Consider the following 23,968-nt stretch of genomic DNA (forward strand, 5'->3'; position numbering starts at 1 on the left):
TGTGTTCGGTTATAGTTGATTAGACATAATATATTGATTATGTACAGCAAATATTGATAGTAAATATGCAAAAATATGTAAATAAATTGTTGATATTTATCACTTGTATTATTAGTTGGATCCTAAATGGTTATTATTATTATTATGTATTATACATATTTCCTTTGTTTCACACAAAAAACCAACTTTTGGAAATTTTCACTTGCAAGTTGACGTGATTATAAATTTTAAGATATAATAATTATAAATGTTATTTTTCATTGTAATGAAATATTCCGTAAAATATTTCAAGAAAATAAATTTTATGAAATTTTAAAACCCTATAATAACGGTTATTTTAGGTCTTGTACGACTAAAAAATATATTTCCATCATTAAGATGTAAAATGAAATTTGCTACCTACCCTAGTGTAAGTTTGATTTATGCTCAATCTATTTTAAATTTGTATATTTAAAAATTTCTAAATGCTTTACTGCACAGTCTTCACTTTAAACACAATTTAATTTTTGTTAATTCTGTGTTACTAGTTATGAAAGATTTACCTAGTAAATATTATATATATAATAATAATATAATATATATTTAGTTTATTTAAAAAAATATATACTCGTTGAACAATAGAAAAAAAAACCAGTAAAATATTATAAAATATATCTCATTAAAACATATAAAACTTGTAAAAAAATCTGGTTACAATATAAACCGATTTGTGAAACTATTATTGTATTAAAATTATTTTGTGGTGCCAGGATCAGTGACTTGGCATTGACTCGGAAATTAATAATAATATTAAAGAATAAAAGTAAAGACTATTATAATAATTAAATATTAATAAATCATTTATTAAATTTAATTTATTTAAATAATAATATAATAAACTCAATATTTTCGACTAGAAAAAAAATCAATCTACCATAATATTAATACCTAATACAATTAATTATTAATGGAAATATAATATTATATAAAATATCCTGGGCTGTCTTTCTTAAATCGGGTGTCGATTGAGTAAGGGCCGGGTAAAAATATAGTGTTATACGCCGGATACCAGAAAAAAGCTGAATCTTAAAATATTATGTTATGGAGTAATAGCCGGATACAAATTAATCAATATACGATACATACATATACTATTGTATAAAATAATTTGTGTAAGTAATTTATTAAAAAAATTCATATTGGTTAGCAAAATAATTCAAAAGTCATTGATAATGTATACATAAAACTACAACATATAAATACATTTTTAGTATATTAACACATGTATTTAGCAAATATATTTTGTTTGTTGGTTTTTAATGCATATTAATCCAAGCTTAAATAATAACATATTATATAAAAATATGGGGGTTTCGGTTTTCCGCCAAAATGACCCTCACCCGTTATCACCATGGCCGTTTTCCGCCAAAGGTTATATTCCGATTTCCGCCAAAAAAATTAATACATTTTTTTTTTTGAGAACCCCTGAATTGAATCCGTCAAATAATAATGATTACAATGTAGGTACGCTCTATTATTATAGTTATGATTATAGCGATATCCGCGGATAATTGACGAATTATAATTTAATGTGTACTTTTTATATAATTTTAATGTTTTATAATAATAATGTATTATTTGGACGAAAAACTAGTGATGTTTGAAATGTGATATTTTTTTTTTTTTTTTTTTTTTTTTATTATTGTTGAAATGTGATATTTATATTTAAGTATAGGTACTGTTTTTACGTACAATTCGTATATAATAGCGTATACTTGGAAAATATAGTGGGTATACTTAAATAGGTGAATAATAATAGTAAGATAAGATATAGATAATAGTTTATGATCAATATCTGTGTGAGGTGACACGCGTGTGTGATACAAAGTGAAACGCGTACATCGAATCATTACTAATTGATGGATTCAGTTCAGGGGTTCTCAAAAAAAAATGTATTAATTTTTTTGGCGGAAATCGAAATATAACCTTTGGCGGAAAACGGCCATGGTGATAACGGGCTAGGATCAATTTGGCGGAAAACGGTTACGCCCAAAAATATATTACATATTACATCCTTGGCATTTATACAAAATGATTAATTTTACGTTAAGAGGACGCCATACCCGCATGTGTTGTCTTTGTCTTACTAACGTACATCATAACAAATTTTCGTTCAGTAGAATACATTTTGTAACATTAGCTTTAATATTAGAATAAATTTACCTATTATCAAATTTAAAGGTAAGAATATTATCTAGACAATGACATATTATAGCTATTATTAAAGCTATGTAAAATATAACAACTTTAAACTGTTCATAACTCACTTTAAAATGATAATATCATTAAAAGCAATTTCATGGTCGTTTTTTTTTCCAGTTATTCGATTGTTTCATTTAATATAGAATTATTTATTTTATTGATTCAACTAAGAATAATTTATCAAACATAGATTTTTATCTAATTATAATAAAAAAACTGAATAAATCTAGAAAAAAGTTAAATAAAAAATTCCAAATTTAATAAAAATCCTAAATTAATAAATTTACAATTTAAAAAAAAAATGTTTTAATTGAATAAAAAGCTTAAATTAATTTAAAAAGTCTATAATACATACAATAAATAATCTTGATAGAATAAAAAACTAAGGATGGGCAAGTTAATGATTTTTTTTAACTCAGCTAAGTTAATAGACTTGTTAACACATCAAGTAAAGTTAAACAATCTTTTTAAGTTAAGTAAATAAGTTAAATTTAACATAACTTTTAACTTATTAACTCTTTAATGCACAGCTTTATAAAAAACCTAAAAAAAATAAAAATGAAATATTTATAAAAAAAACCCTACATTATAAAAAATACAATATTTGTAAAAAAAAAAAAATGGTTAAGTAGATCAAAATAAAACGTTTAATAAAAAATCACTTAAGCTCTGGAACTTGGAACCTATAAGAAATTCTTTTTCTTATTTGTATTATTGTTCCTCTCCCTTCAGCCAATAACATGGATTTCTGGATACCTACATGTTTCATAAATAACCGTGTACAATGATTTTGGAAGGTACAGTTTATAATTTAAAAATAAAATTTAAATGATATCAATAACCTACTGTTTAAAAAATTAAAATAAAAGGAACCTATATGTGTCAATTAATATTTATCAATTTTAGGAAATGTGTTCTTAAAGTCTTAATGATTTTAGACTTTAATTTTCTATGATATTCACTGTAAAAATGTTGTAATATCAACAAATTTCAAATACAAATCTATATATCTATACATATTTTTTCTGTATTATTTGGTTACAACATAAATACCTACGAATTGAATCCAAAATTTTAATTCCAGAGTTTTTAGCATCATAAACTATAAATTAGGGCATTCAATATTTTAAACTTAAATCATTTGTTATTTATAACATTTTTACGTGCTCAAGTGTCAACTGAATGAGTATAGTTGATCAAATTCAAACTTGTGCCAAGGTTTTGCAAATTTCGTGCAACAATTTGAAACACAAGTTTTAGAATTTGTAACATTGTTTTACGTCCACAACAATAAAACCCGAGGTGCCAAGTGCGTCATTTATATTAAGAATATTTTTTTATGGAAATTAGAATTTTCTATTTATTTGGAATTTTTTTAATCAATAAAGAATATTTCTTATGAATACGGGGTGATTCTTTTATTAAAAAACACTTATTATTTCAAAAAGTATTCATGTTTTTGAAAACATTTTTTTACATAGTTTCAAATTGTTAAAAAAATCGACGTTTTTAAAAAATATATTATATTTTTAAATATTTTTTATGTTTTTTACTTTTTTGAATGACACTATAGAGTTTTAATTTCATATTCCGAAGCAAAATAATTTTCTGAGTATTTTTGATATTTTAAAATCGAATTTAGGACGAGTTATACCGTTATACGTATTTTAAGTTTAGACAAGCGGAGTAGTGGAGAAATATTTTGCGGGATAACCCCGTACCACTCCACTCTGCTTGTCTATTATTCTATTAATATTACTATTTTTATAATGTAGGATTTTTTATAAATATTTGATTTTTATTATTCTTAACTGAATAAATAAAATAAATGATTCTATATTAAATAAAACAATCTAATAACTAGAATAAAAAACGACCATGAAATTAAAATCTTATTTGGTTAAAAAAAGTTAAGTTGAGGACAAAAATCTACATTAATTATTTATATTATATTATTTATATTTATATATATTCTATATATTATTGAATTATAAAAATGTAATTTGAATATAAAATTTCAAAAGAATAAAAAGTTAGTAGCAATTTCTCTAAAGTAGTTTGAAGTTATTAGGTTAAAATGGGAGGCTACAGTTAAATTGCCCCATTTCCACTCCAAGCAAAAATTTTTTTCTGGGGAAATCGAAACCATGCAAACTTCAAAAATTCCATACCAAATTGTAGAAAATTAAAATAATTTTTTCTAAAGAGGTTTTGAAAGATTTAGAGTTAAAGTGGGGGAAGGGGCTACTTCACGGACGTAATGTAATCATTTTTAATAATATACATCAATACACACAAATTACAAATATAATAACCATAAAACTAAAATATTTAATTTCTTATAAGTTCGCTTAAAAGTTAAAAATATTAATTAATATACATATTATTAATAGTTCTCACTAAATATGTGGACAATGTTGACATCATATCAATACATCTGTATTATTTGTGATTTAAATTTTTCACGAAAAAAAATCAAATTTGATCATTCAAGGATAAAAATGGAGTGAGTATGTTATACACAATCACTGTTTATACACTACATATAATATTATATGCGTTAGAAATAATACATAAAATTATATTTTAATATGAAACGCTTAAAACTATATAGAAACATTAGTCTTCCTGGAATTTTTTTCTGCTTTAAGTCTTATTTCTAAGGATATTGATAAAATAGTGTAAATAATAAAAGGTGCCGTTCTTTCAATTCAAGCACTGCAGTTGTGCTATTCAGTAAAATTAATATAACTAATAGGTACTTAATTTAATAATTTATAATCAAATATTATAACTACTTACCATTATAACAACGATGGAAATAAATGCAAAAAAAGATTTAGAAAACACTATGTATAAATAATATATAAATATTATGGACAAAAATTCTAAATCAGGAACATCCAACCACGCTGAATTTCAAACAGAAACAGATCGTCAATAATCGTCAATCGAATAAAATCACATTTGTTTAATATAGTAATAATAATAATTATTATTGTTATAATTATTTTAAATGTTTTTCAGTATGGTCCAGCTAAAAATAAATGTATAATAACAATTAACAATAGAAGGCGGTCTCGGTCGCCGCCGCGTCGTCGTCTCTGTAACATCAACATTAGGAAAAACCGAAAAATAAAATATTCATGAGGTCCATCACAAATCGAACTTATAACTTATTTTTAATTGATTATATCGACAGTCGTCGCGCGTCGTCGTCAAAACGATTGTACAACCATGAATATCTATATATTAGATATTATATGAGCTACGTACTACCAAAATTTTATAATATTTTATAAAATCATATTTTTATTAACATGTTGACGTATGTATATTTACATAATTATGAAATCTCTTTGGGCGTATTGTCCCAACTATAAAGTCGTCTTCGACATATTGTCAAATTTTAAATTATTTTAAGTCAATTGTGTTAGTGGGGAGGGGCGGAGTAATAGCAATTTAAAAAACTTGCTATAACTTTGGTGGAATCAGGTTACAAATTCTAAAAAGTTGATTACAATTAGTTACGAATTAAAACAAATTTGGTAACACATATTTTGGAAGCTTTATGTTGTAGTGGGGGAAGAGGGAAGGGTAGTAATTATTTAATATTTATCTTAAAGGTAAATGCTTTTAATAGTTTTAGAAATATATAAGCTATGTAATAAAAAATATACACATAAAATATAAATATATGTATTACATTTTGAACGGAGTGAACTATGTGTTGATATTACAATAATGAGCGAATAATGTATGTTTTTTTTTGTGTCTGCCATCACCTTTTGGAGTATAAATAATGATTTGATTTTTGACTTAAGCCCAGGGCCGTATTAGCACATAGGCACTATAGGCACTGTGTCTAGGGCCTACGAACATTTTTGGGGGCTACAAAAATAGAATGTCTGGCTACTAATTTTTTTGTTATAATTATCTTATTTAATACTTAAATACGAGGGAATAAAGAAATATTCAAATTGGTGTAAAATAAGTTTTTTTTTTTATGGTTTTAGCAATTTAATTTTCTATATATTTGTAGACCGAGTAAAACTAATTATTTTTAAAATTTATTAAAATTATTATCATATAAAATTTAGATTTAATTTTTTTTTTTTGTTTTCAAAGGACTAACATCGAAATCCAACACTTCCTCTCGACCTCTCCTAAACAGTTGGTTTTATACCCATTTAAATACTGGACACCGCAATGCTGTATAAACGCATAGAAATTAAAAGCACTGTGCCTAGGGCCAAGGCTGCATCTGAAAAAAATGTTGGAGGGGGGTTCAACATTATTTTTTAATATAAATACTGAAAATGCATAGTCAATTAACTTTATTCATCACTATAAAATATTTCTATTTTTAAAAAAATCTTGGGGGTCCGGACCCCTGGACCCTCCAGTTCGGCTTTGTCTAGGGTCTACGTTTGTATTAATCCGGGCCTGAGCCCCCCTTAAAAAAATAAAATTAATCTAGTTGGTACTTTGAGGGGGGGAGGGGGGAATCATCAGTTAAAAATTTCCAGAAGTTTTCAAAAGCGTTAGGCTAAACCACAAAAAAATAACTAAAAATCGGGAATTTATACTCATGATTTTGACACTCGATTTTTTAATTTTGCTGTAACTCAAAAACGAATCAATGTAAATAGGTACTTGAAATTTTCACCAAATGTTTATATTAGCGTTATCTATTTACAATTAAATTTTCAAAATGTTCGTAGGTACTAAAGTATGGAGTTGCAAATTTCAAAATGCGTGTTGCAAATAGTTGCAAATAAGTTGCAAAATATTGACATAGGTTTGGAGGGAATCAGTCAAAGTGGGGGGGCTAGGTGAAGTTGTCCCCCCCAAAAGTAAATCGTTGATTGCGGCGAAATTATGGAGTTGCAAATTTCAAAATGCGTGTTGCAAATAGTTGCAAATATGTTGCAAAATATCGGCATAGGTTTGGAGGGAATCGGTCAAAGTGGGGGGGCAACTTCACAGACGTTTTATAATGCCATATTCCGCGTATTCGTTATAAATACAAGTAGGTATAGCGTATAAGATTAGAAATTAATATTATCGAAATACATATCAAAGAATTTTATTTTTTAGATTTTTATGGATAATTATCGTTGTGGTGGTTTTAAGTTTAAAACTTTTAACTTAATATATATTATATGTATTATATATTAATATTATATTATATTTTAAAATATAATAGTCTAACTAAGATAGTAGAATGATTGAGGGATGAGGATTAAGGTATTTTAATACCATTGATATAAGTATTTAATAGTGTCTTGGTAAATGTTTTTACAAATCAAAATACTAGTGCAATTTATGACTAGAAAAAAAAATTTTTTAACTGAATTAAGTTAATTTTATTTTCCATCTTAACTTTTAACTTATCTAGTTAATTTTTTTTTTGTTAACTTTTAACTTTAACTGAAGGCAATTTAATTGAATTAACTAGCCACAGTTAATTATTTTCATTAACTTGATCACCTTTGGCGTAGACTTAAAAATAATATGCACAATTTATACCAATTTACGAAAACAGAAAATTAAAAGTTCCCATAGGTAGTTTAAATTCAGAAAACGCATAACCATGTGTACTTGGCAACTTGTCACTCGCCGACTAATCAATATATCTATACAAACATTTTTTTTTGAGTTAATTTAATAGTAACAAGCGTAAGTTTAATAATTTTTTCAACATTCAGTTTACATAATAATAATAGATTCATATATTAATATCGTAATTTATTACAGTCTGTTATGTTTGTAAAAAGCCTGGCCATGTGGCCAAGCAATGTTACTGGCGTGATGGTAAGTAGATGTTATTTTTTGTTAATTTTATGACTAATTAGGTCTTTTATTATTTATTAAATAAATATATGTTTCAGCTGCTACTGCTGCTCGACAGTCCCGCTCAAGACTTTCGTCTTCCCGGGGGCAGAGGTCCGAGAGGGAGAGATCAAAGTCTCCTCAGCGTACCTCCAAAAACTCAAAACCACCAAAGAAGACCAATGCAACTACAGGTACGTAGATGCTTACAACTATGTCTATTAAACTCACTCGTTTGTCTATCTGCTGAAAAGGAAATAACTAACACACTTAAAAAAAAAACATTTGCCTTAAATTCTAAATCTTGTAATTTTTTTATTATTTATATTAAGTGGGTATGTTGAAAAATGCATTATCACTTTGACTTTGTGTACGAATGTACAATGTACATGATTTATATCAGTAAACATTTGTTTAAATTAAAAACTGTATCTACACTTCTTTACTTATATTTATATTTTTAATTTCATCGTTTTATTTATACTAATCATCATTAAATAATTACTTATAGACTTAAGGTATCTAAAATGTAAGTATACCTAGTACATATGAAATTTATGTGCAAGTATTTTTTTTTTTTTTAAGTAGATTTCTTAAATCATTATTAGACCATGGCAAAGAAATAAGAATAGTTTAAATAATTTAAATAATATAGCAATAATAATAATAATAATAATAATTTGAATAATTTAAGATTTAAGTACGATTTAAGATCCAATTTTTTTAATTTATCTAAATTTATTAGGTTAGATAGATAATCAATATTTCTAAAAATACAATAATTTCCATTAAGTTACAAGCAGTGGTGGCTTGAGTTTTCAAAACAACCCACCAACTAAATTTACTATGATCAATGTAATTTTTTTATGTTCTTCTTGTGTTAAATTTTTCATTAACTTTTACATTTGATGATGTATTTTTTACTTGAATGATCAATCTTCTGTTATTAATTATGATTAAATCTGTTCAACTTAAAACATTTTTTTCCTCATTTTCGGGGCAGGAGCCAGTCGCTCCTAGTATTCTTATAACAAGCAGCCACTGGTTATGAGAATTATAATTGAATAATTCTGGACTGTAAGACTCATCAGTAGGTGTAAAATGGGGCTTCTGGAACCTAACCAGCCCTCTATCCAGCTGACCCATCTGACCATCTAACCAGCCGCCGCCGTAGCTGAGCCGCCGCCGCCGCCGCCGCCACCCCACCGCCCCCGTCACCACCACCGCCTCCGCCGCCGCCGCGTTCCCGCCACCCCACCACCGCCCCCGCCACTACCATGGTTATCATATTATTGTACACGTACTATATTACCGTACTATATTACCGTACACATATTAATGTATATAATATTCAACAGTTATCATACACAGAACTATTTTATCATATATTCAACAGATAACGCTATCTATCCCTGTTGTTATCACATATTACAGGCATATTACCATTTGAAAAATTATAGTATAACAAGCATGTAGAGTCTTGTCTGCATTACAAACAATAGTATTATTCAATAATCTAACATGTTCTGACATGCATACTTTAAGCCTGTAGAAGAAATCCCTACCATAAAATATACATGTGAGGGTTTCAAAATCTGATATGAAATCAGTCTATCTCCACTCTTCGTTCGATTAAGTGCGTTGTTTTGTGATTAAATTTTTGAATATGGCTGGTTCGATTGAAAACATGCGTGCTGTTTACAAGAAGAATGTTTTTACATATGTGCCTCCGTTACCACCGGCTAACCTAATCGATTGCAGTAATTTTTTCCTTGATTTTTCATCTCGCAAGTTTTTAAACATCGGACTCGATCCGACAGATGAATTCAACACCGTGATTCACATTATAACACCATCACGTTTTGTAAATATTTCCGCCGATTTTCTCAAACGTATTTTCCGACTTATGGGAAACATTTTATCATTTATACTTGAACAACCACAAAAGTATAAGCTTAATTTATTTTTGGATTCCGATTCAATTACAATATCTAGTATGGTGTACCAAGGAGAGAATATGCTCATTATAGAGTCTAAAATTCAAGACGGATATCGCATACTGTTAAATCGTAACGACTTATTAAAGTTACAAGATTTAGAGTGGTCAATTTTCGAGATCATCGAGAGAAAAACCAAAATCGTTAAACCGCTCGTAATACAGCAAATTAATCAAATCGCATCATACTTAAAAACAAATACCAAGGTTGAAACTAGAACGCTTGAAGATATGACAATTCGCGTGAAAAGCATTAACAACATTTGCATTGCAACACATGTAAATGACTACAATTTCACAAATCAGCTTCAATTACATGCAGCTGAACATATCGCACAAAGATGGTTGGACGAATTAGAAAAAGATGAGGTAAGAAAAAAAAATATTTTTTATTTTTCTCATACCAATATTAATATATTATATTTTATAGGGATACGAGAAACCTTTTTACACTATATTTAATGAGGTAATATAACAAAACCTACTTTATAAAAAACAAATATTTTAATATTTCATGTTTTAGGAAATTCTTTCTGATATCTCCCCTCCATCACAGACAAGCTGTACAGACGAAAACGATGGACCATACGGCCCGCAATACAATACTTATACAGACGAAAACGATGGACCATACGGACCGCAATACAATACTACCAACTCACTACCCAAAAGACGACACACTGTTTAATGTACTTTTGTGTAAAAATATTTTTGTATAAAATTTGTATAGTATTTGTGTAAAATAAAAACAACTCAGTTATTTTTTAAAAAAAAGTTTTCTTTTTATTTATTAATAATAAGGTAATAAAAATATTTACAAAGTAAAAATAATATATTTACAAGGTATAAAAAAATAATTACAAATAGAAATAATATACATATTTATGTATAAAAATTACAGTTTTCTAACATCACCGCTAAACGGGTTATAAGTTATAATCTGATCATGTAAAATTAAACAATAAGCTGCAGTTTTCTCAGGAATAACCGTATCCGTTTCAAATTCTACTCGTAGGTCTATGGTCGATGCTTTTACGTTATCATTCTGATGTGATAAATCGACAACGACGATTGGAACATATGTTTGAAAAACATTTTTTGATAACAATGGTTCAGAATAATCTCTCTCGTAATACGATTTTTGAAAGTCTGTATAGGCTTTATACAGTAAGCTGATGGTATTATTTTTTAAATCAGCACGAAAGTCTTCATATGGAAACACTTCAGAATTTAAGTGTACCTTAAGATTTTTTAGTTGGCAGTGGTCAAAGCGCCCAGCGTCGTTTTCTATATTTTTTTTTCTATCTGTTTGTAATCCAAACAAAATAAATCTAGGTTTTTCAAGCAAGCTGCTAGACTTTATCGTCCATGAATGTGAAGTATTTCTAGGTAGTACAGGATATTCACATAGATCCCAGGTTCTGAACGCACATGATAACGTTTTACGTGAATCTATCACTTTCAACAGTTTTAATTTTTCTTTATCATTAACTCTGATTATAGGCATCTTCCATATCACTTTAATCAATTCAATCGTAATTTTTTTATTTTTTTCAACGTTTTCGGGGGTTACGGTTTGCGTCATACGTAATGCGTCTAAATCGGTAGACGAGCGATTTAAAATCAGTTGTAGATTGCAATTTAGTAATATTTTTTTATAATCTTCGCAAAATCCGAATAAATGTTTTAGAGGTATACAACCGGTAAATACATCGTTGCTCATAAAATTTTTATTATCTTCGCCGTCCAAGCCCGAGTCCCAAGCACAATTGTCTAACGTATTCAAGTCACTTGGTGTATATGAACAGTATGCTTTCAGGCAATACGACACTCCGGGTGATTTCAATTTTTGTATTTCTATTCCATTTATTTCATATCGCATTTCGGAGAATAAAAATGCCAAACCATTATTCGAAAAACGTACGTCTCCTTCAGAATCTAAAGGTTTTCTTAGCTTTCCTTCAATGTAAATATAACTTTCACACGGTAGAGTGTAAGATTCCATATTTTGAATATTTATTCTAATTTCATCATTGTATGAAAAAGACGTGTTTGAATACGGCGTGAACGAATGATATTGCATTTGAGTTATTTTACAATCGTCGACATAACCAGCCGTTACATCTAAATATGTATCATCCATTATTGTAGTGAACGAAGAAAATCCAAGTTATTTTTCGTGAGCTTGAACTCGTTGTTTTTCGGTTTAGATATAGGTGTTGACTTCTTAACTGCAGTCACTTTAATGACGGGTTTTTTTTTGCAGTAGTATTTATATTAAACTTGAGCACCATCTTATCCGTGTGTTATTTGTAATCGAATCGTAATTGGTTCACCACGTAAATTTATCAATCGATCTTTATGATCTTTTAGTATGATTTCAACTTTACTTATAGAAGTAGTATTAAGACCATAAAAAACTAAATGTCTAGGCACTTCAACAATTTTATAGCCCACAGCAACAGTCGGATAAAATTCATGTATAATCTGACTCGGCGATCCGTCACAAAATGAGTCGGTTATTAAGTTGCACTCTATTTTTATACAGTTTATTTTCATTATGTTGACTGTATTTTCAGATTCGTGTGTAGTACCAGTAGTATATACAACATTTCTAAATCCTAATAATGTTGCTATACTGTTTTCGATTGAAAAGTCAATCTCATGGCTACAGGATATCATACACTTTAACGTGTTACCATCTGATTTTAATTCGAAAAAAGTTATATAGTCGGGCTTCAACTTGTGTATAACAAACTCTAAATCTTCCAACTCATACGTTCCAGTAGGTATAATTACGTTTTCAACTTGTCCAATCATATTCCGAAAACCTATGGTATTGCAACCAGGTTCTATGTTTGGAATTGAATTATTTGTTAGCAAGCTCAAAAGACATATTTGTGCTGTATTTTCTACCTCTATGGGCGGAAAAATATCGCATGACAGTTCACTAGAGTTTCCGTTTAACGTTATCGTGTACATGATAAAAATTGTATACACAAGTGTCCACAGTTTGATGTATTAAATCTCTGCTCTGTGTTGTAATTGTAATTAATATCGCATCCTTGAAAATATTTCTGTACTTCTAGCGGAGGTGCTAAATTTCCAAAGCTGTCGTAATATTTTACTTTTTTTCCGATTTTTTTATACGCTACCCAATGCGTACCTGTACCGTTTTCAGTGTCCAAGTTAACAATCGCCGATTCAAATCGTTTAGGACGAACGGGCAACTTATCTCTAGTAAACACGCCGATGAAATGTGGTATTTTCAACAAACGTGCGATTTTTATAAGTTCGAAATCGTACAACGCTCTCTGGGTAACGTAGATATTAGTTTTTTTTCGTCTTTACTCTCCCACCACCATTTTTATATGGTGTGATATATAGACCATCGCCTATTTTGTACGAGTTGCCTTTATATGGCGTCAGGTACAAACCATTTCCCAAATGTGATGGAACGTTCCTCTTAAATTCATTAGCCACCTTAACAACGTTGGCAACTCCACCAGTCAGAGCGCCTAGAGCTGATAAGCCAGCGAAAATCGGAATAAGTGGTAATGCACCACCTTTTTTCGGAATGTTTACTATTCTCGGAACTTTTGTCTTTGTAGATTTAAATGTTTTTCGTGCGACGGCTACACACTTTTTTGTTAATTTCATTTAATATTTTCACCGACATTTTTCTTTAAAACGTTTTTAGTTGCTTTAACCGCTGCTTTAAACCCACAATCACAACCACCACCAACTTTACGTTTTGCCTTCATGGCGGTAGTCACACCCCAAGCTACAGCTTTTTCTTTTAAACCAGAATTTTTCGATTTGAACCTTTCCCAGGCTCGCTGTTCTAATATATGATCAGCTTCGTTACGATCGGCGATAGAGTTACTACGTTCGTATGCGATATCGTGGTCTCTACACGCAGCGTCTAACGGGTTTATACCTTTATCACCACGAACTAAACGTTTTTTCAATTTTGTACCAGGTCCACAGTATTGATAACCTACAAAAAAAAAATTAAAATATTATTATTATTATTATTATGATAATATCGGATTTAATAAACTTACCAGGCACGTGAAGTTCGACCGGTAATTTGTTTATAAGCGTGTTAATAAGCCCCCCACCTTTATTCTTGTTGCTTTTTCGAGCGAGTGACATTGTGTACTGATGACATTCTCATCACAACATAGATATTTATATCAAAATGAAATTCATTAAACAAGAAATCGAGCTTACAGTTGAGAACGTAGATCCTCCTACTTCGTTTCAAAACTATAGACACGGTCTGCTTCTACCTAATACGATACGTCGCTTATTGTGGTCCATCCGGCTGTGGAAAAACGAATTTAATGTTTGCATTATTAACTAATATAAATGGAATAAGATTTCACAACGTTTACATATATTCGAAAACTCTGGATCAACCGAAATATAAAATGTTGAGTAATATCTTATCAGATATCGAAGGAGTACAATAATTTACGTTCTACGAAAACGAACAAGTTATTGAACCTGAAAAAGCCCTACCAAACTCTGTGTATATTCTAGACGATATTTTGACAGAGGGGCAAGGAGTATGTAGATCAATCTTTGCAAGGGGAAGGCATAACCTTATAGATGTGTGCTATCTAGCTCAGAGTTATTCAAGAGTACCAAAACAACTTTTGCGTGATAACGCTAAACTTATCGTTTTATTTAAACAAGATGAAACTAATTTAAAACATGTTTACATGGAGCATTGCTCTGGTGATATGTCGTATACAGAATTTAAAGATTTCTGTACATCGTGTTGGCGTAAGGGGAGGTTCAACTTTATCGTAATAAACAAAGAGTGTGAACGCGATAATGGGCGTTATCGTCACGGCTTCGACACGTTTGTTATTATATAAACTTACGTTTTTAAAAAACATCTCATTCACGATCATGGACGCCAGTGGTGAAGTACTCGAAGAATTGATAAAAGCAAAAGAAAATATTAAACGAAAATATACTGCATTAAAACAGGAAAAGCCGATATTCAATCGATAGTAACAGAAACATTTAAACCGATTATCGATCCGTTAAACGAAATACAAAAATCTACTTTGGATAAAATTATAGACAACACTGAAGATTTACATTTTTATCAAATAGATGAATTGTTAGATTCATACAGCATAGACAAGACGTATGGTCCTAAATTACAGCCTAATAAAACGGTACGTTTAGGTAAAAAAGAAATCAAACTTGTCGAAAATACAATAATTGTTGATGATACTACATACCCGTTAACACAGGGTCTCTGTAGTTTAATATTTTAAAAACCCCGAAATTATATACCGAAAACGATTTAAAAACATATAAATCTATATTAATTCAAACATCAGTTCTTTTAACGTCAAACAGCAAACAAATTAAAAAAGGCGGTAATAAATACAGAGATATAATCACAACATTATTTCCATCTGGTAGTGGACTATCTGTACAATTACAGAAACATACACTTCAATATTGGAACGATCCGAATGAATTGGTTTCCCGTTTAAAACTACTATTAGCATCAAAAGCTGCTGGCAATACAGGTGTTTCCAACGAAATACTATCAATTTTCGAAGAATTACACGAAGCTGGTTACATAAAACGTATACCAAATGTCTAAGCGAGATATCGCATTTGAACTACACAAACCTGCTAGAAAAAATTACATACGACGTATAGTTAATGTATACGGAAAAAATGATCTATGGCAAGCTGATCTGGTTGAAATGATACCATATTCGAAAAAAAATAAAGGTTACAAATATATTCTATGCGTCATAGACTGTTTTACGAAATTTGCATGGGCGATAGCTTTAAAATCAAAAACTGCTAAAGAAGTTTCAAATGCAATGTCGAAAATATTACTCAAACATTCACCAAAACTACTACAGCTTGATAACGGCAAAGAATTTTATAATACAACATTCGATAAACTGATGAAAAAGTATAACATACACAAATATTCAACGTATAGCACCAAGAAAGCATGTATTGTAGAACGCTTCAACCGTACATTAAAAGAAAAAATGTTTAGAGAGTTTACTGCACGAGGTTCATACAATTGGATTTCTATTTTACCTTCATTGATTAATGAGTATAATAATACAAAACATAGAACAATAAGGATGACTCCGACACAAGCTGATTTAGATCCAACATCAGTTGAAATAAAAACACGCAAAATTATTAATAGAAAAAATAGTTTAAAAATTGGTGATTACGTTCGTATAAGTACATATAAAGTGTATTTACAAAAGGTTATTTACCAAGTTGGTCTGCGGAAATATTCAAAATTATCAAAATTAATCAAACCATGCCTATTACATATCAATTACAAGATTATACAGAAAAACCAATTGCTGGCTGTTTTTACTCTGAGGAAATATGTAAAACAAATTACCCAAACGAATATTTAATCGAAAAAATTATTCGTAGGAAGGGGACACAGATATTTGTAAAGTGGCTGGGGTTTGACAATACACATAATAGTTGGATAAATATAAGTGACACTAGAAAATAACTTTAGTTGAGTTTCTACTATGAACGTGTTCGGTAGTTCTCAGTCTGGTGAAATAAAAAAAATTAAATTTCAAAATCTTGAAATACAATGATTTGAAAAAAAAAAATTACCTGCTATAACATAGTCAACTCAATAAGATTGAAACTTATTTTAAAGACAAATCAAATGTCTTACAGGCATCATTGACATTCAATACATTCTTGGAGCGAATAACAAATATATGATTAAAGAGATGTCTATTGTAGACACAGAAACATGGGCTACTCAACACTGGATTTTTAAAAATTCAAAATCTAATCAAGATAATAAACGTCGAAAAACTAACAAGTGGCTACAAAATTTTCATCAGCTATCTATAGATTATGGTGATATTGAGTATGAAGAACTTGGCAGAATATTGAATTCGTTAAAGTTTGACTGTATTTACACCAAAGGCGAACAGAAAAAACAACTACTTATAGAGTATATACCACACGTTGCAGTTATCAACATTGAAGACTTGGGTTGTCCTCGACTGGATCAAATATGTGATGAAGAAAATTTACCTTGTTGTATCTTTCATAAGGACTTAAATCCTAAATATTGTACATTTTATAAAGTGTTTGCTTTAAGAAAATGGTTTGTAAATAATTCATAAAATTGTAATCATGTTTTTTTATTTCAAATAAACAACATATTTTTTTATTTCAAAATTGAGTTTTATTTCTATACCATACTAACTATCAAAGAAAATGGTTTAAAGTAAAATATACAAGTACAAAAATATGACATAGGAAAAATTATACATACAGAAATAATCTTTACAAATATATACTACTAACTATAATATTGACAAAGAAAATGGTTTACAGTAAAATATACAAGTATAAAAAAATTATACAGAAATAATTTATAGAAAAAAATATTTACAAAAATTAAACAAGTATAAAAAAATTATACATACAGAAATAATCATTACAAATATATAACTAACTATCTAGTTCTGCTTCGAGTTCCTCCCTATAAAATTCAAAATTATTAATTAAAAAATAATTAAAATATATATATATATTTATTTATATACTCACTCTATAGAATAGTGTCCATGAGCTAGGGTGTGTACTTTGTCTTCAAGTATAACCCTTTTATCATCAAAACTGTTATAAGTTAATTTATCGGATTTGATGGTCTTTAATTTGTGTTTGAATGAACGGATAGAGACGTTTGACGTTGTTACTTCCAAACTGGTATCACCAAACAAACACCGTTTATGATCTTGAAAGGTCATATGGTTTCTAACAACATGTCCACGGATTCCTTTTGCTTTGATTTTCTCCTTATCTTCTAAAATGTAAGCGTAGGACTTTGCACGGAGAGCACAAAACTCTCTCATAATACGTCCATCGGTTTCATCAGAAAATAGCCCAGGAATCTTCTTTCTCTCAGCAATGTAACACGGGTGGTCACGGGGTAGATTTGCAGTGTCCATTCGATTCAACAAGTTTGGATTGTTCAACAGATCATTGTAAAAATCATCAGTTTGAATATAGTACACCAATGAATCTAAAATAATAAATTAAATTAATACCAATGAAACTAAAATAATAAATTAATAATAATTTACCTGTATCTGTATACATGAGCTCAATTTTATCATCATAATGTTTCTGCATTACGTTATAGTGATAGTCATACATTAAATACTTGGAAATTTCCAGCACTGCAAAACCTGATAAAAAATTTAAAATATTAATATAACAATAAAAAATTTAAAATAAATGTAATTTACCTATATAAATAGGTTTACAAAAATCAATGATTTTGTTTTCTAATGCAACTGCATTTAGAGTTTCATTGTATGTGGTACAGTGTTTGAATGTTGACTGATTTATCAGTTTTTGTAAACGACGATCACTAGACACCAGTTCCATTTTTATTCTTTTCCGCATAGACTCCATGGTTTTCCCAAAAACCGCATTATTTAAAAGTTTGAAAAAGTCTTTCTCAAAGTCATTTGCTGCTTTTTTTCGCATCTCTGTGTTTAGTGCTATGTATGAGCAGCAGCCATGGTGATTGATTAAACTGAACTACTCTATGAACCTATAATAAAAAATAATTATATTATAAATGTAAAATAAAAACATTTATACATTTACTTTTTCAACTATGAGTCCATTGGCTATAGCTTGTTGGAGGTTTCGGTAATGAATAATATAGTTTTTTTTCGACTGAAGTGTTGCCATGAGTTTTTAACTTTTGAACCAGCTGGGATACCGTTTTGTGGTAGGAAGGTAAGTCGTTGTGTTTATCATGGAGTTCTTTTGGATAAGTAATGTCAACTTCATATATCCGTCCGATGGGTGATGTATCGTTCAAATCATTCAGCGCTTCTAGTTTAGGTTCAACCCACTTAAAACCACCATAGGGCATGTGTTGTGACATTGCCCAACCGTATAGATTATTACCTAAAAAAAAAAAAAATAAATAAATAATATTAAAAAATAATTAAAATATATGTATATGTATACTTACAATCTTGATAAATTAACCATGATTTGGACTTTGTTGGATCATAATCTGGGGTCTTTTCATTATTAGCTTTAGCATACCTCATACTTGCTTGTGTCAAACCGCCTCGAATTCCTATAAAAAATTTATATTATAAATGTAAATTTTTATATATAATTATTATTATAATTACCCTTTTCAATCATCAACAGCATATCATACTCTGTGAGTAACTCTAATTTGACTCTGGTATATTTTAACATACAATCAAAGGAGAATCCTGGTGCTGTATAGTAAAAAGATGGGTCCAAACAGTATGTGGTTAAACATAGGTCTCTGAAGTTCTCAAACACGTCAGCCAACAATAAAACATCAATTTTCAGATATAGATCACTGTATTCACCCAAAGTCTTGCATCCAAAGTGACTCCAAACAGTTTTTGCATGTTCATAATCTTCTTCTTGTATATTTGATTCTGTTAGTGTACTGTAGAAATCTGCTTTCTCTGGTAAATTGGTTTGCTCCAGCTTGTTCCAACCATCCGTATACTCATAAGGGTAAACACCTTTACGAGTAACGAGTGGCAAGTCTGCGGTATTAAAATGTTTAGCTGTTTCTCTAAACTTTTCGAACCCTGGTGTTAATAAATTTTCCGAGAGTGTTGATAAACTTGAAGCCATAAATCTTAATGTGTCGATGAACCGTATTGAAAAGTTGTTGGAAACGTGTTTTGAAAATGAGATGAATTTTTCTTCACTGTTTGGTATACAGAAATTCTTTTCACATCGAGACCGAGTTCAGTTACAATAAAATGTGCATCATAATTCGATAAATTGTGAAAAAAAACATGGTACAAAATTTGGTGTTTGAAGCTTGAGGTTGCAGGTATTACACAATGTTTGTCGAAATTTACCCGATAAGTGACAGTGATCAGCAACTTTATGGTTCCCACAGAGAAACCGTTTTTACATAAATTACATGTCTTACATAAATTATGTGCTTGTTGTTGTTCTGTAGTAAAGGTTATGGTATGTTGGTTTGTAGTAATTTTTCAATGTTTTCAGCTATTTCAACGATACTCTTCACAAAATGTTCACCCACATTCTGATTATCTTCATCGCCACGAAAAATTATAGGTGAAGTTGGAATATTAAATTGTTCAAGCAGTTCTGCGGGAACGTCGTTATTTGCTTTAACCATAAAACCATAACTCATGGCCTCGTGTTTTTGAATAGCTTTTGTATTGTTTCCACATTTTTCATCTGATTTTTTTAGTAGTGCTTCAAAATCTGCATATATAACTATCGGATGTCGTTGAGTTTTTTTCCATGCGTCGAATTCTAACATCGATCCAGGAGCAGGCATTCGAGGTAAAATTGGTTTATGTGTTCCGCATATTAACTTGTGTTCTTCAAATCGTATGCGCTCATTTAATTCGTATTTATTAATATTTAGAGGTTCGAACGATGTAAAGCAACGTTTACAAAATACAGCGCTTGCTTTATGTTGGGTTTTCTGTGATCGCACAAGTCGGGAAAAATTAGAGATGTAGGTAAAATGAGAATTTTCATCATCGGTTATTAGTAACAAGTCGAAATGATCTGTTTTTTCTTCATCTACCACCTTCAATGGAAACACTTCATATTTTGGAAATTTTTGCGGTGGTTGGAAATGTTTTTCGAGTCCGTAAACATTGACAGTTACATTAGGATTATTTTTTTCGAAAATGTTAACCTGATGTAATTTTGTCGGGAACGTGATACCGGAAAAATTATATTTTTCTTCGTGCGTTGTATAATTTTCTATACGTTGTTTATTTGAACCTGTAACGTGTTTTGCTAATATAGCCCACTTGAAGCACTGTTGGTCTGAGTTTTGCGGGTTGATTACAGCTTTTTTTCTTTCAATGAAATCAGGTAACGGAATATAAGACGATGCGCTCATAGGCGTATATTGATAAACACCTAATAATATTCCGTCAATACACTGTAGCGTATAACCACTTCCCTTGCTAGAATATTCGTCTTGTTCAGCCATTAATTTTATAATGCCTTCTTCAACAATTTCCCGTACACCAGTTTCGGCAAAAATCGGTCTAGCTGAGGTCTTAAATGAACGGTTCTCTGATGTATTATCAACATTTGGAATATTGTATGTAGCTTCCAGCTTAAATTAAACTTGATCGGATGTTTAGACGCTTGTGATTTTAGTAACTCGACTAATTCAGATTTAATCGAATTAAAAAATTCAATATAGTTTTGAATATTTTCGATATTTTTTGCGTAATACCATACGACTTTTCTATTTGCAGAGAGACGAAATTTCGATAAAGCCGGGAGACTGTACAAGAAGTAAACGTGCTTTTTTAGCTTTGATAGCAGATGTAGTGTTTGCGGAAGAAGTACGTTTTCCGTTATCGGTTGTAGTGTAAGAATCTTTAAAAAAATAATAAACCTAATTAATATCTAAAAATGTGTTGTCGAAAATGTCGCGAGTAATAAAATATAAATACCTGTATTAGCGTCTAGCATTTCATATGCGTCCATTGCAAGTATACAAATATCGTCATCAGATAACATGTTTGAACCACCAGCCGGTATATCTGGAACAGTTATTTGTGGTACTATCTGTATATCTTCACGTGCGGCGGGTTGACAATGAGCAGGCACGTTAATGATACCTTGAAAAAATTATTATAAATTAATATAATGAATGATGAAAAATAATATTATATAAATACGTACCATGAACATTTTTATGGTGTCTATTAAGATCTGACTTGTATTTAAATGTCGTTGGGCAAATAGTGCACGGGAAACGTATACCGGTATGTGTTTTTTGGTGTCTATTAAGATGTGACTCGTTTTTAAATATCGTAAGGCAAATAGTGCATTGGAATCGAATTCCGAGATGAGTTTTTTTTATGAGTCAACAAATTACGCTTCGCGTTAAAAACCGATGGACACTTATCGCATTTAAACATGTTTAAATAAAGTGTTTAAACACTTGGAAAAATTGTTAATACTGTTGTGTGAAAACGCGGAGATAATACGTACGAAATGGTTGTCTAGAACAGACTGAACGTACATCGACGGGTAACGGAGCAAGTGTCTTAGCATTTGCGGTGGTGAAGATAAATTAAGCCAGGGTTAGGTAAAATATTATTTGGGAATTAGGTATATCACTATAGATTTTTAACTATTTTGGGTATCATTGTATTGAACAGAGCATCGATAAAATTCCTGAAACTGACCTGCACGTGTCGAGAATAGACCGGTTGGGACAGGACATTTTCGATAACAATAGAATACACTAGTGTTTTTCGATCAAATAGTCTCGTAAAACCCAACGACGTATTATTTAATTTGTAACACATTTTATATATGATTTATATAACTCACCTAAAGATGTGATTGTATGTTTTTCACCATATCTCCTCCTCGTCATAATTATCATGGAACTTTTTTTTTTTATAGATATAATCTAAAATCTTATAACTATAGTCTATATTTAACGAATCTAAAATTAAACAGCTAATTTTTTTCTTTTTTCCTAATTCTAATTTTTCTCCTAATTTTAAATCTAAATTAAATACAATGCTACTTAAACTAATATTTACATTATTTAACTTATTTAACTTATAAATATAAATCTTATATAATAACTCCTCCCAATAGTTTTTTCCTATGGAGGAGGAGTTACGAAAAAAAAAACACTTATTTAATAATTTATCTATCCAATTGTTATGATTTATTTGAAATATATAAAAATTACAAACTAAACTATTATCTAATAAATGAAGCTTCCATTGGGAATGCCCATCGTCGCAATGTAATTGATAGGCTTCTTCGAATATTTCACGTAAGAAAAATTCGATATCGAAGCTCGAGTATTTGGTTATGTCCTCGATTAACCATTGCGGTCTACCAATAAACTTATTATTAATAAACTTATACCATTTTGAGTTTTTTACAAGATGGTATTTACTACAAAATTTTTTTTTCCTTAACCTACAATTTAAACATAACGAATTTAGACTACAATCTTTACAAGTAACCTTAATTAATTCTTCGAATGAAGTATTTAAATAAAAAATGGAATACTTCAAATACTAAAAAAAAAAATAAAAAAAAAAATCTTAGATGTATTACATATAAAAAAAACTATAAAGGTACTTACGTGTCATGAGATCCATATTTAAAAGAAAAAAAAAATGTACAGAAAATGTATGTAGAAATGTGCTTTTGCTTGTTGATCGACAAAAATACAACTAATTTCGAAAAACTCTGGTTTTCGAAATCTTAGGATACATTTGACTTAAAGGACCCAGGGTATATTATATGAGTTAAATAGAGTCTAGACAGACGGATACTTACCTGTACTATTGTTTGTTAGGGATTTCTTTTTTTAGTGAGGTGTGTATTCAGACATGAACGTTTTAATTTAAATGTGTGACAATACGCAGTGACGATCTATGGTGGTCATCGAGGGATGAGGTAGATGAAATATACATTTTGTTTTGATCATACAGATATATTTATTGAAAGGAAATAACTGTTGAATATATATTAATATGTGTACGGTAATATAGTACGGTAATATGTGATAACAACAGGGATAGATAGCGTATGATAATTCGTCTGACTATTGTTCACAGAATTTATATTTATTTTGGAATTTATACTTTTTATTTTCACTTACAAATATTTTGCTTACACAGGGTGCTTTGCATAAAAAATATAATATTCTGGGATAGAATCGAACCGGGATATGTACAAACGTAACCAAACATATATTCCCCCGCTACTATTCTACCCCATTGACATGTATCATCAAAACTGATACATTCAAAGAAAAAATTACACGGCCAT

General features: G+C 29.6%; 2 protein-coding genes across 2 annotated transcripts; both read right to left on the reverse strand.

Moving 5' to 3' along the window:
• Positions 1 to 10,967: 10,967 nt before the first annotated feature.
• LOC126554463 (uncharacterized) lies at positions 10,968 to 12,215 on the reverse strand. Its single transcript, XM_050209543.1, has one exon. The coding sequence runs from the start codon at positions 12,213 to 12,215 to the stop codon at positions 10,968 to 10,970; it is 1,248 nt and encodes a 415-aa protein (XP_050065500.1).
• Positions 12,216 to 17,506: 5,291 nt separating this feature from the next.
• Positions 17,507 to 18,639, reverse strand: LOC126554462 (uncharacterized). The gene is made up of 4 exons (XM_050209542.1): positions 18,379 to 18,639; positions 18,214 to 18,318; positions 17,678 to 18,152; positions 17,507 to 17,609 (listed from the first exon to the last, which is right to left on the reverse strand). The coding sequence occupies exons 1-4, from the start codon at positions 18,620 to 18,622 to the stop codon at positions 17,579 to 17,581; spliced, it is 855 nt and encodes a 284-aa protein (XP_050065499.1). The 5' UTR covers positions 18,623 to 18,639; the 3' UTR covers positions 17,507 to 17,578.
• Between the last annotated feature and the right edge of the window lie 5,329 nt (positions 18,640 to 23,968).

Source organism: Aphis gossypii, unplaced genomic scaffold (genome assembly GCF_020184175.1).
Source record: "Aphis gossypii isolate Hap1 unplaced genomic scaffold, ASM2018417v2 Contig00511, whole genome shotgun sequence".
NCBI classification, from domain to species: domain Eukaryota; kingdom Metazoa; phylum Arthropoda; class Insecta; order Hemiptera; family Aphididae; genus Aphis; species Aphis gossypii.